This window comes from Ambystoma mexicanum, chromosome 7p (genome assembly GCF_040938575.1).
Source record: "Ambystoma mexicanum isolate Mex_15411 chromosome 7p, UKY_AmexF1_1, whole genome shotgun sequence".
Classification (NCBI taxonomy): domain Eukaryota; kingdom Metazoa; phylum Chordata; class Amphibia; order Caudata; family Ambystomatidae; genus Ambystoma; species Ambystoma mexicanum.
Window position 1 is genome coordinate 66148546 of NC_090939.1, and position 14644 is coordinate 66163189.

Sequence of the window (14644 nt, forward strand, 5' to 3'; positions counted from 1 at the left end):
TACGTACCTATGGCAGCGGTGTTGTGCAGAGTGTCATTCGAGTTCTATGTGAAAGCAGATGCCGAGGCCATGCCTTTTGCTAATTCCCACACTGTGGAAAAGAAAGAATTCGCTATAATCGAGTGAAAGCCTAGAATTGCTAAATTCGGCATAATTCTGATACAACTGGGCAGATAACTTATGGTGGGTGTATTCTGCATACCTCCATCTGGCATTAGGTGGTTACCTTCAAGACCCCACTTAACCATAAAGACGGCCTTCTGCCAACACCTGTATTACATGAAGTGGAGCACATTCTACAATCTCCCAGAAACCATAACTTGGTCACCCTCATGGACTTGGCTTGGTGCAATACCCTGGTCAATTACGAAACCAAATCGGTGTCGCCCTCATGGACTTGGCTTGGTGCAGTACCCTGGTCAATTGCGAAACCGAAGCTTGGTCGCCCTCATGAACTTGGCTTGGTGCAATACCCTGGTCAATTGCGAAACCAAATCTTTGTCGCCCTCATGGACTTGGCTTGGTGCAGTACCCTGGTCAATTGCGAAACCAAAGCTTTGTCACCCTCATGGACTTAACTAAGTGCAGCTCCCTGGTTACCTGCACAACCCTTCCAAGTGCTATACAAAGGCTATCACCGGCAAATTGGACTAAGTGGAAAAGCTGTCCACTCTCGGTATCAATCTAAGTGCAATATATTGCCATCCTCAGTGTTCATCTAAGTGCGAATACGCTGGCCACTCTCAACCCTGTCCAATTGCAATATATTGTCCCATCAAATAGTTTGGACACAGAGAAAAGATAACACCCTCACAATGTATTAAAGAGTAATCCATTGCCCACCACTAGACAGTCTGAATGCAGCATAAAGTCCACCCCATAGTCCATCCAGGAGCAACACATTTCTCGCCTTCCAGAATCAGATCTCAATCCATCCAAATTCAATATGTTACCTCCATCAAGGCAGGTCAGGTGCAGAGAAATGCCCATCCTTGGAAAGCATTAAAGAGTAATACATTACCCACCCTTAGATGATCCGAATGCATCACATAGTCCACCCCCAAACCATGCAGCCCCAATACAGAGGGCTATCACTGAGCGCTATCACAGACCGATATCACGGAGCACTATCACAGAGCGCTATCACAGAGTGCTACCACAGAGCCCTACCACAGATCCCTACAACTGAGCCCTACCACGGAGCCCTATCACAGAACCCTATCACAGAGCCGTACCACAGAGCCCTACCACAGAGCCCTACCACAGAGCTCTACCACAGAGCCCTACCACAAAACCCTATCACTGATCCCTACCACATAGCCCTATCACATATCCCTACCACAGAGCCCTACCACAGAGTCCTGTCACAGAGTCCTACCACAGAGCCCTATCACAGATCCCTACAAATGAGCCGTACCACGGAGCCCTATCACAGAACCCTATCACAGAGCCGTACCACAGAACCCTACCACAGAGCCCTACCACAGAACCCTATCACAGATCCCTACCCTACCACAGAGCCCTACCATATAACCCTATCACAGAGCCCTACCACATAGCCCTATCACAGATCCCTACCACATAACCCTATCACAGAGCCCTGCCACAGAGCCCTACCAGATAGCCCTATCACATATCCCTACCACAGAGCCCTCCACAGAGTCCTGTCAGAGAGTCCTATCACAGAGCCCTACTACAGATCCCTACCACAGAGCCCTATCACAGATCCCTACCAAATAACCCTATCACAGAGCACTACCAAAGAGCCCTACCACATAGCCCTATCACATATCCCTACCACAGAGCCCTACCACAGAGCCCTGCCACAGAGTCCTATCACAGATCCCTACCACAGAGCTCTATCACAGAACGCTATCACAGAGCCCTACCACAGAGCCCTACCACAGAGCCCTTCCACAGATGCCTACCACAGAGCGCTATCACAGAGCCTTACCATAGAGCCCTATCACAGATCCCTACCACAGAGCCCCTTCACAGATCCCTACCACAGAGCCCTATCACAGAGCCCTACCACGGATCCCTACCACAGATCGCTATCAGAGAGCCCTACCACAGAGCCCTATAGCAAAGCCCTGTCACATTACCCTATCACAGGGCCCTACCACAGAGCCCTACCACATAACCCAATCGCAGAGCCCTACCACAGAGCCCTACCACAGAGCCCTATCACAGATCCCTACCACATAACCCTATCACAGAGCCCTACCACAGAGCCCTACCACATAGCCCTTTCACATATCCCTACCACAGAGCCCTACCACAGAGCCCTGTCAAAGAGTCAAAGAGCCCTGTCACAAAACCCTATCAGAGATCCCTATCAACGAGCCCTACCACAGAGCACTAGACCCTGTCACGTAGCCATATCATAGAGCCCTATCACAGAGCACTATCACAGAGCCCTGCCGCAGAGCCCTACCATAGAGCCCTGTCACATAACCCTATCATAGATCCATATCATAGAGCTGTACCACAGAGCCCTAGGCCATGTCCCACAGAGCCCTAGGCCCTATCACATAACCCTATACTTAAGCAATAGAGCCCGAAGAGGGGGCATTACCGGTAGGGTAATGCCCCTGGGGCAATAGTTTTCACTCAGGCTCTAACGTAGCCCTGGGGGCATTAACCAACTGGTAATGCCCACCCCTCCGAGGGTTCTATTGCTATTAGTGCCCCGGCACATCATACCGGGAGTACTAATATCATTTGTTCTCGAGTTGAGAAATGGCATTGAAACCGTTTCTCAACTTAAGAAAAAAAAAGAAAATTAAATGGCTGCTAGAGATCACATGTAGTCCCTTCTCCCTTTCCATGGTGGCCATTAAAAATATGGAAAAAAGAAAACAAACAAAATGGCGGCCATGGAGCGGGGTGAAGGGACTACACATAGTGCCTTCTCCCTTTCCATGGCGGCCATTGAAAAAAAGTAAACAAAAAAGATGGCTGCCAAGAATGGGGGAGAGAGGACCCTTTTCCATGGCGGCCAGGATGTGGACGCGACCGGCCCGACAAAGGCTTTGTCTGGCTGGTAACGACCCGGCGTGGGCCAATGAGCTTGCTTGTTACAAGCTCATTGACCCTCATTGAGTACTAATAAAGAGTAAAATCATGACCTATTTGCAATTACTCTTTAGTTTCCCTCTCTGCCCTGCCCAGTTTCCTCGCTCCAGGTGGCATTTATCAATGGATTCCTATGGAATCTGCGTGTTTTGTGCAGGTGCAAAACCGAGGCAGATTCTGTAGTAATCCATTTGTTTTACATCTGCATGAAAATCTCATGCAGGTGTAAAACGGATAAGATGGAGGTGGTCAACATGGCGCCGAACCTATCTTCGCGGTGTGCCCCTCCTCCGCCCCGTCACTGCAAATAAACGGGGCTGAGTGGGAAATGGATACATAAAAGCCTTGTGCCTCACTTATGCGTGTCCATTTCCTGCTCGGCCTCATATCAAATGAGACTGACAATTTATAACTCTAAAACCTACATTGCTATTACCAGCATGTGCTACTAGCCTTATGGACCACTGGGAGGGTCATTATCCCTTTAGATGATTACCCTCATCCTACATATGTCCCTTGGCTTCCCCAATGGGCCATAACTTAGCAGAGGGACATTATTCCGTAATAATGAGCCCTCCCTCTGACCGTGAAATTATATGGAGGCCTGCAATTCTCACAGTGGAGAATTCATAGAAGCCTATATTATTACCATGCTTAGACATAGGAGGAATCCGGTGTGAAGTGCTGCATAAAACATGATAGTGTTTAGTGTTCGTGAGCAGAGTAAGCTTTTGTAGAGGGCCTGATTAGTTACCGTAATCTTCATTACTCCGAGTCCCGGTCTTCCTCGTCACATACCTCAGCATCCTCCCCTTTTGGTAATCAAATGGCCAGCACATGTCAGCTAGAGGTGCTTTTATACCCAACTGAAGGAGGCGTAGTAACATAGCGCCTTGGCATAAGGTGCAATATAAATAACAAATAAATACAAATACAAGGAGTAACAAATAAAAATGGGAAGAGCAAGATATGTTTTGGGTAGGGGACTTGTGAAGCACCCGTTTCGCTGCTGAGGTATCGCCTCATAGACTAAAGACTGTGACGAGGAATTGGGACGAGGAGTTAATGTAACAGCAGAGTCTGCTGTCACTGCACTCCTCACAAAGGGGGGGTTATAGGGAGCACCCCAAGGTATGAGTTCTTGCACTATTTGTATCACCCTTAACTTGACTCACAAGCAGTTAGTGAAAAAAGAATGTACATCCCCAGCCTGGCCCCTGACCCCTGACACTGCAGCTTACCAATGCCTATCACAGTGAAGGAGGAAGGAGCTTTTGATTTTCCGCCTTTGTCGTTTACTTGCGCGTTAAATGTTTGTTCCTGCACCGTCAGCCTCTCCACCAGTAGCGTGCCGTTCTGTAACAGTGTAAATCCTGGCGTCTTTTTGATTTCATAATCAGTGTTTCTTTTGGCAATTAGTGTCTGGCCGATCTTCCACTCCACAACGTCACCTTTCTGTAAAGCTGGGATATTCAGATAGACCGATCCATTTAAGGGTACATAGAGGGTGTTCCCTGCAGCCGACAAGCCTGCACGCAAAACAGAACAAGAGAAATGAAAGGCCCGCCCCTGAGAAGGCAGAGAACATTCCAGTAACATTACAATGTGCTTATATGAGCAGCACAGCACTGTTTCACAGGCAACCCTTTCCTCCTCTAGACCCGCAAGACCTCACCTGGGATTCATGATCTTTTGCAAAAAATTATCTGTTTCGTAGATCTCTGTTAGATCAAGTTTGATCAACCATTTTTGGCATTAGATCCACTACAGAACAGGAGTCATAAGAAATTCGTTAGACGGGGAGCTAACCCATCGCTAGCCACCCACCCCCCGATCCACAATCAAAAAATGGACAAAAATGGATGTCAATTCTTAGATATTCGTTAGATCTGGTATGAGCAACCATTTTCAATGTTAGATCTGCTACAGAACAGGATTTAGAAGCAATATTTTAGAGAGGGGCTAACCCATAGTGAGCTGAAACGACCCCCCTCAACCAAAAAATGTACAAAAATGTATGTCATTTATTTGATATTTCTTAGATGCAGTTTGATCAGGCATTTTGTTTGTCAGATCACACACAGGTGGTGAAATATCCGTCTCGTAAACAAAAAGGTGGGAAAAAAGTCATTTATTTCAATCCATATTCATTACATATGTTTTGATCAACCATTTCTAACGTTAGAGCCACTGGAAAACAGGAGTTATAAGCAATTATTTAGAGGGGGGGGCTAACCCGTAGTCAGCTAGTTAACCCCCTTCAACAACATTTTGGAAAAAGGTCATTCATTTAAATGGATATTCGTTAGATCCTGTGTGATCAACCATTTTCAAAGTTTGCCTCGTTCTCGTCACTTGTTTTTCTCCGTGCGAATCAGGAGTAAGGGGATTGGAAAGGCCTAAATAATCTACATGTTTCTTAAACGGTCTGGGCTCACCATTGCTCCACAAAATTGGATTTTCTTCCCATCAAAATCCGTTCATTTAGTTTATCCAACTGCATTACAACGGATCAAATATTTAACATCAATTCCAGCATCACAACAACATTAGTACTAGAGAAATAAACAAAGGAATTAACGTATTAATTTTATCAGCGCATTTATAACCCCTCTCATCCCCACCTGGCTCCACAATCAATAGTTCGTTACCACTGACCCCCCCCCAGACACGAGTCAGCCATTACCCCTCATAGTAATGGAAATTGGAGGATAAAAGGAGTTACACCCGGCACTTTCTCTGCATATACTACAAATGGCAACCACACATTTCTATATTGCTCATATGCGCCTACCATAAGGGCTGTAATTTTCTCCGCCTCAATAGTTCCCCAGGTGTTCACCCACCAAATTTGAATCAGGGGCACTTCTGACTTTTTCTAATTACGAGCCATTGTAATCTTAGAATTTGTGTTATAAACACCACTACATATCTAGTCCTGAGCAAGATTCCCTCCCCCATATCTCCAAGGAGAACCAACCGTGGGTCCATCGGAAGGTTTATTTCTGTAATGCTTTTGATTTGTGCTAAAACCTCCTTCCAAAAGTGTTTAACCTTTCCACACGTCTATAAGAGGGGAAGCAGGGATCCAACTTCCGAGCAGCCTCGCCAGAAATTCGGTGAGTATGTGGGGTCTATGCTATTTAATTTATGCAAGGTCATATACCACCTATAAGTCTAGAGGAGACTGGTTACCCCTCCCTTACTATAAAAAGAGCACAGGTGCTCACAGTTTCTGAATTACACAGCTGTCAGCCTTTACTTAGGCTTCAAACTCAAGACAGAGTCAAAAACCTACCGAGCTCATGTCATTCATTTGTTTTTTTATTTACAATGACATCGTTTTATTCTTATACATTGAGCCTCATGACCGGCATAACCTAATGTTTGGGTGAGAGGCCCAATGCCTTAATTGCGCCTATTGCAAATGTTCACTCTCATTTACATGGAACTTAATCTTACATTCCTCGATTGTTAGGGGTCTCTCACCCGTATGTATAGTCCCCCAGATATTTCAGACCACCCTTTCTCCAACTTCTATATCATGCACTATCCTTGGCTTATAGAAAGCCTGGGTTGTTCCAAGCCAGGGTGAGTGGGCTCACAGCTTTCCTAATCCCCCATTTCCACACAGCCCTTCTCCAGTAATAAATGGTGGTCGCTGTTGAGGAAAATATTGGGAAACCTTCCTTATGTTGTGTTCTATCTACAAAGGGAAGGCAAGAAAATGCTATTGAAGACCAAGCCTTCTCAATCTACTTAATGTCCATTGATTTACAGTGGTTGTAACATTTAAAAAGAAACATGACATTCCCCTCCCTTTCAGATTCCCCTTCTATTTCCCACCCCTTTCAACCCAACTCCCTTAACCATAAATCGACCCATCTATAAGTGCTCTTCATCAAAGACAAAACCAAAGACCAACCACCTTAGTACTTCCAAAGAGCATTTAACAATCACCATAAAGGTACAACATCCATGAGCAAACGCCCCTCAACCTCAGTGGTTTCCCCTCCCCCATACCAATTACCCTCCAGCAAGGGAAGAGTCACAAACAAAAAAATAAGAATCCATAATTCTTCACTCCGTCATGGCCCTTCCATCTCTGCAGCCCTAAACTCTGGGTGTCTAGGCTTCCCTGCATGAGCACATGGGTCGAAAGGACCAGTTGGACGAGGCAGGGACCACTTAGTCTCCTCTCGCCGCCACCTCCCCCTTCAGCAATCAGCGGTCTCTCCCCTTCCTGCATGGATTTGATGGCCCAGTTTACACCTTTAGTCATCAAAAGTAAAGCCGTGGGGAACCCCCACCATTAAAGGTTCTTCCTTTCTCTAAGCCACTTAGCCATCGGCCGCAAAGCCTTCCTCTTGGCCAAGGGGGCTCCCGCCAGGACCTGTTACAGAAAATGTTAGCGTCTCCGAAATGACCAGCAGCTATAGCCCTCACAGCCCTCATGATCCGCTGTTTAATCGCAAAGAAGTGAACTCTAGCCAAAACATCTGTGAGACCTCTTAGCTGTGACTGAGCATTGGGGTGAGTCCGGTGAAACCTATCCAGCTCCATATCCACTCCATCTAGCAGCTAAAGAAGATGTCAAAAAATGTCCCTGATGAATCCGTCAAGCTCACCCTCAGTGACTGTCATTGGGACTCCTCAAATGTGACCTCACATCTTGCTTGAAGGATTTCTGTCTTACGTGCCCATTCACTTCTCTCACATGACTTTTCACAGACTTTTCACAGACAGTCGTCTCAATTTCCTCCATTTTGTTTTCTGCTTTCTCCTTCCACTTATCTAGGGCTGTGATCTTCTGGGAAAGCTCAGCGGTCCCTTTTAGCTTAAGTAGCTGCTTGGGCTTGGGCACCAGGAGCGGATTCACTCGCATGACCCATTGCCTCCACTTGATACGTCTTGTTGGGTTTATCACCTTTGTATTGGAGAAGGGACATCATATCTGTCAGCTTCACCCTTTTTGGTGTCTTGGCCATAGTCCTATCCTACACAAGCTACTCATGCTCCTTCTGCTCTTCGGACAGAGCGGTTAGTCACCGGCCTGAACTTCTCCACTGCTTCTCAGTAGAGCCTGTAGATCATTCCCCTACCAGTCACCTGCAACACCTCCAACGGGCGTAAGACTTAGCAGTCCGGCCAGGTAGATTCCCACCCCAGAGCAAACATTGAGTAACAAGGGCACCAGACTCCCACTCCCCTGAGGGTGCGTCAATGGTGCTACAAGAATCCAGCATGGGGACAGTGAGAAGGATCAGCAAATGTTCTGCGTGCATCATAGGCCAAGCAGGAGGTTATACCCTTCCTCTGACATACAATACATAAGCCCTGGGAGTGCCAGTCCCAAGACTCTACTTCAGCAGTTCTGCCGCCTCGGTCAGTTGCACATACCATTGTAGTGGAGGACCTGTGTGCCCCTCTTTTCAGGTCACTGTGAGTCTTCCCCGAGGTGAGCCGCCTATACTGCTCACCCCCGCTCAACTTCCCACCTCACAACGCTCTACAGAGCTCTGCAGTGCTCCGTTCAGGAGGCAGCCTCCGCCTTGCTTATGGTGGGCTCAGCAAGACCCCCAGTGAACTCCACAACGACCGGACAGCCAGAGGCAAACATCGCTCGGAGGAACCCGCAGATGTTCATTCCTAACATCCACACATGTAAGACCCCCGGTGAACTCCACAACGACCGGACAGCCAGAGGCAAACATCGCTCGGAGGAACCCGCAGATGTTCATTCCTAACATCCACACATGTAAGACCCCCGGTGAACTCCACAATGACCGGACAGCCAGAGACAAACATCGCTCGGAGGAACCCGCAGATGTTCATTCCTAACATCCACACATGTAAGACCCCCGGTGAATTCCAGAATGACCGGACAGCCAGAGACCAACATCGCTTGGAGGAACCCGCAGATGTTCATTCCTAACATCCACACATCTAAGACCCCCGGTGAACTCCACAATGACCGGACAGCCAGAGACAAACATCGCTCGGAGGAACCCGCAGATGTTCATTCCTAACATCCACACATGTAAGACCCCCGGTGAATTCCACAATGACCGGACAGCCAGAGACAAACATCGCTCGGAGGAACCCGCAGATGTTCATTCCTAACATCCACACATGTAAGACCCCCGGTGAATTCCACAATGACCGGACAGCCAGAGACAAACATCGCTCGGAGGAACCCGCAGATGTTCATTCCTAACATCCACACATGTAAGACCCCCGGTGAATTCCACAATGACCGGACAGCCAGAGACAAACATCGCTCGAAGGAACCCGCAGATGTTCATTCCTAACATTCACACATGTAAGACCCCCGGTGAATTCCACAATGACCGGACAGCCAGAGACAAACATCGCTCGAAGGAACCCGCAGATGTTCATTCCTAACATCCTCACATGTAGGAGCTTTGGGGCTCCCTGCTAGCAACAAATCTTGGGCCCTATAGCCTTGCCCATGGTGTAGGCAATTACAGAGCCATCCTTCTCGCCAAGCCACGCCCCCCACATTGCTGAAATTGTTATCTTCTTCTTGCCATACGAGCAAGCCACTATTGCAGATTTGACTGAATTCAGATATAGATCTAGGATGTTCCTATATCGGGTGTATTTGTTAATTAAGATTAGAAGGGCTTTTGATGTGCAGGCGATTATGACAGTGTCGTCAGCATACGCTAATACTGGTACAGGTCTTTCACCTATTTTGGGACATCGGTTTTGCATTCTAGTAATTCTTCTTGAAGATTATTAATGTATAGTGAAAATAGTAATGGGTCCAAAACGCACCTTTGTCGAACTCCCGAGCATATTGGGAACCAGAGGTTGCAATGGCCGTCTATGCTACTTCTTCTGCAAGCCTCGTTATTTGTGTGACTTACATCAAAGGCTGTGCTTAGGTCCATGAACTCAAGATATACTGGTTCCTTTTTGACAAATAAAGAATGGCCGGCCACTAATCAGAGATTTAGACTTTGTTCCATCGTCCCTAATGAAAGGCAGAAACCCAGTTGTATTGGTGATAATTTTAAAATATCTGTGACCCAATTTTCCAAGATGTTCAGCAGGCACCTTCCAAAAGTCTGGTATTTTCGTAAACACTGCACTCCTTTGTAAGTAACGTTTCAAATATTGCAAATGAATGTCAGTTGTCTATAATGCGTTAGAGATGCAGGTGAGAAATAACGACCCTGACACATGGGCCGTGAATATATGCAACGCAAAAGGTGGCAAGTTCAAAATGTGTGCGAACTCCCATCCCCTGCACACTTTCTGTGGCCGTGAAACAGCCAAACTGTTATTTATAGGCTTTAAATCAAATGCATGTCATTTATGACAACAGTGTCCTTTTGAGATAAGCAATTTAAAGTATACAAATCTCATGATTCAACTTTCCTAGTACATTCAACCATTCAGAAGCAATAAACGTTTTTTTTCTTTTAATGTGGTACCCAACAAGTTTCGAGCGAAGTGGCTCTTCATCAGGGGTTCTTTGTGTACAGAATTCAAAACTGTATTGCAAAAAAGAGAAGGGAAAAACAACTTCAATATGATATTGACTCATACCAATAAACAAAAATGTCATACATACTAGAAGCCTGTTAAATCACCTTTTGTCTTTGGAGATTTCAGTCAATTGCCGTGATTTCAACCTCACTATGCAAACTATTCCCTATTATCAGCACCCTCGACAAAACATTGCATGAGAATCAGAGGGAACTGAGTGACCAAAGTCAACAGGTGCCTCAATTAATACTGAAACTGGATGATCAATTTAACCCGGCACCCTTTTGTAGGGCTATGGTCCATGCCTCACATGACCTGGCAGTAACTACTGATATACTGCCCCTACCAAAGCACCTGCCTACTACACCAAGAGGACCTAAGGCTCTAAGACCGATATCAGGCCAAAGATTCATGGACCATTATACAATAAAGGCAGCCTGTATAAGTGCAGAGCTTAAAGTCCCGCAAGCAATTAGAGGGAATGCAATGCTGGACCACTCGGTCATGACCCCGCAGGTTTTCTTTGGGGGGCAGAATGACATCACGGATATCAGCATCATAGAACGTGCTGATAAAGTGCTGGACAATGATAAGACTGATGCTGGTGTGATGCAACAGACATGCGAAGCATCGGCTCATGATACACCTACTGCCCTCACAAACATCTGGTAAGATATGGAAAACGAAAGATTGAAGGACGGGGGGAGCTACAGAATGATTCTTTGGCATCCACAAGAGTTAACTGTGACCATTCTAAAATGCATCATACATTGCAAGATGTGGATGAGAGGATTTGCTTATCTCATCCCACTGTGTCTGCATTAAATGCGGTACTTAGCTCTTTCGTAGAACTCTATGATAACATTTGGGCTGAACTGAAATCAACACAGCTTGCGATGGTTGAGATGAATACTAAAATGGATTGTGTTGGCTCAGTTTTGTTGCCTGAAGTTAATTGTAAATTGGAATATATAGGTGCTGAAATGAGATCCAGTCTACTTAACCTACCGCCGAGCATGACTGAGGAGGCGGGGGCAGGCCACTTAAGTATTCCAACGTTGATACCGAGTCCACCTGAGATAATTGCGATTTGTGACGTTGTCGACAGTGGAATAATGCCATTGGCCACGAATAAAAATGCTACACCACACTTAGAGGTGGTAAAACCTAGCCCTCCGTCAATAGTGAGAAACCCCCCTCAACATAGTGATGTGTGTGATGATCAATTGGCAAGCAATTTCATTCTCGGATCTCCATCCGATGCGATTGTAAGGATGGATGGAGATGATGATGACCTGCCCCAATGTACTAATTCTGTCTTGTATAAAAACGGGAGACAGACGAGGCGCAGGCCTTTGAGAAAAAGATCCTGTGCATCAACTGTAAAATCAGCTCTTGCTACATTGTTTAGAACTAAACAAATCCATCCTGTGCCTCCTCTCAAGGGCCAGGGGACTTTAAATATGCAACCCTTGCTTGTAGATTCAACAATGCAAACTGATATGAATCACATTGATAAAGCTACAGATGCCAACAGGCTGCCTATGGTAGAAAAGCTTCTGCAGATGTTATGCCTGGGTGGCTTTTCTCAGGTGCCCTGATTAGCCCCACAAGTTGAGGTGACAATCAGACATCCTGATTTGGGATCTGGCTGGGTATGTGGGCCAGGAAAATTTAAGAACCTTGAAGTAAGGGAAAGGGAAGTTGCCTTAAAATCAGATCTTTGCCCCAAGTCTCTGGGCTATATGGCTTCGGCAGCTACTTTTGACATTGGTAAGACAGCTCTGCCCACAGGCTTGGGGCCTACGGGCAATATTGTCGCTTTTCCATCTAATTGGGGGCCCCCAAATACAATTGTCCCCAAGTCCATCTGGGGACCCACTGAGGGGGCAGCTACCTCAAACAATGATTTGCACTGTTTGGAAGTGCCTAAAGAAAGGGTTGAAAGCGGCCATGGACAGGGTTAACCTAGGCTCCACTCTCCACCTCCAGCATTCCACTATCTGGGAATTGCTTCTGGAATAAAGGACCTTCTAAACAGGCTATAAAGACCCTCCGAAGAGGAGGGGGGTGCTGCTCTAGGTGGTGGCCACCAGAGGAGTCAAAGATCCTTGGGAGGTAACAAACTGAAGGGAATTGTTAACTATAATATGAATAAGAATGGGAGAGTTAAAGCTGCTAATTTGATAAGAATTAGTAGCCTATTGGGGCCCGATGAATTGATTTGCCTAAATAGGCCTAATATTCTTACAATCTTTGCTGAAATTCCAGCACTGGCATTGGTGGGCTCTAAATATATTGCTCGAGTAGCTTTCCTGGATCGAAAGCGTTCTGATGTTAGCTTTATGACCTTTCACTCCCCGTTGGTTAAGGAACTTGTCATGACACAACAAGCTACGTTGAGGAATATGGGTTTTGAAATTGAATCAAGAACCTCTATGATGGAGGATTACCCTGAACAGCTAAATGAACAGATACTGATGGGAGTGTGTTGTGATTAACTTTGCATTCATCTGGTGCAAGTGACTAGAATCTTGAGATGGAATGCAGGGCTTAGAATGTTTATCTATGAGTGAGTTCCAGGTTTGTTAGTTGCAAGGATGTAAGCCCTGAGAGAGGATGCCGGTGGGTGTCCTATGTCCCCTTTTACTTACCTGACTCTAAGAACTGTATTTGGTGTACCTAAACTTAAGTAAATAAGTTAACAGTTCACTGGAGTGTCAGAGTCATTTGTGGCCAAACCCTGAACTCAACACTGGCGACGAGGATGAAGCTGGCTGTGCTGGGGGGACAGCACCAAAGGGAGACACCCACCGCCCCCCTCTGAGAAGTGATCCTCTCTCAGGTAAGAGCGCTGGATGGCTGTGAGGCACTGCAAGTGCAGTGAGGGCAATTGAGGTCCAGACAGAGGTGCTACAGAGGCAGAGGGGGCAAGAAAGGCCCAGACAGAGGCGCTACGAAGGCACTGGAATAACAGAGCAGCTATGGATGTAAAGGTGCTGCATGAGGCAGTGGAGAGGTTCTGCCAGGGCAGTGAGGCGCTACAATGGGCAATGAGATGTTCCAGAGGCAGTGAGGCGCTGCATGAAGAGGTGCTGCGAGGGCAGTTAGGCGCTGCAACAGGCAGTGAAGAGGCACTGCAGAGACAGTGAAGCGCTGCTAGGGGCAGTGAGATGCTACAGAGGCAGTGAGGCGCTGCATGAAGAAGTGCTGCAAAGGCAGTGAGGTGCTGCAACAGGCAGTGAAGACGCACTGCAGGGGCAGTGAGGTGCTGCGTTAGGCAGTGAAGAGGTGCTACATGAGGCAGTGAAGAGATTCTGCAAGGGCAGTGAGGCACTACAACATGCAGTTAAGAGGTGCTGCAAGAGGCAGTCAAGAGGCAGTGAGTGGTCGCTGCAGAGGCTGTGAAGTGCTGCATGGTGCAGTGAAGAGGTGAGGCGCTGCGAGGGCAGTGAAGTGCTGCACGGGGCAGTGAAGAGGCACTGCATAGGGAGTGAAGAGGCACTTCAGTGACAAGGGTGTGCTGCAAAGGGCAGTGGGGACAAGAAGTTCTAGTGTTGAAAGGTACAACGGTCTGCTGTAAAGTGCAGTGGGCTCTGTGAGACTTATGGTTATTAGAAGGAGCTGTGAAGTTCATTGGAGCAGCAAGGTTCATTCATTCATTGGCATGGTGAAGTTCAAGGTGGCAGTCTCTCATAAAGCATTTAAGAGAATTGAGACTGTACAGACATTCGGAAGAGATGGAAGTTGTTAATGGATCTAGGAGGGGCCTGGGGCCCATGGACTGTGCAAACATCTGTTGCGCCAAGGCTACAAGCTATTGGTCATAGTGAAGGCAGCTGAGATCACTGACAAAGTTATCCGATGTCAGCGCTTACCTTTGACTGGAACCGAAGGTTGCTGCGGTTGGCTTGAGTGGAGTCCTGGAGTTCGGCATGAGTGCTGCAGCGGGAGGCATGACTCAGTTATGAAGTTTGATGGGGATGGGAGCTCTGTGTTCCTCCGTTACTCTCAATGCAATGGTGAAGTAGGAAAGAATGCAGAGGTG

General features: G+C 46.9%; 1 protein-coding gene across 2 annotated transcripts in view; it reads right to left on the reverse strand.

Annotated features, from left to right (window-relative positions):
• The window catches only part of LOC138525694 (T-cell surface antigen CD2-like), a 186209-nt gene that overhangs the window by 96351 nt on the left and 75214 nt on the right, over positions 1 to 14644 (reverse strand). For both annotated transcript variants that reach the window (XM_069635786.1, XM_069635785.1), the window contains exon 2: positions 4320 to 4607. In XM_069635786.1, the coding sequence (XP_069491887.1) occupies positions 4320 to 4607 (288 nt within the window). The remainder of the gene's footprint in view (positions 1 to 4319; positions 4608 to 14644) is intronic.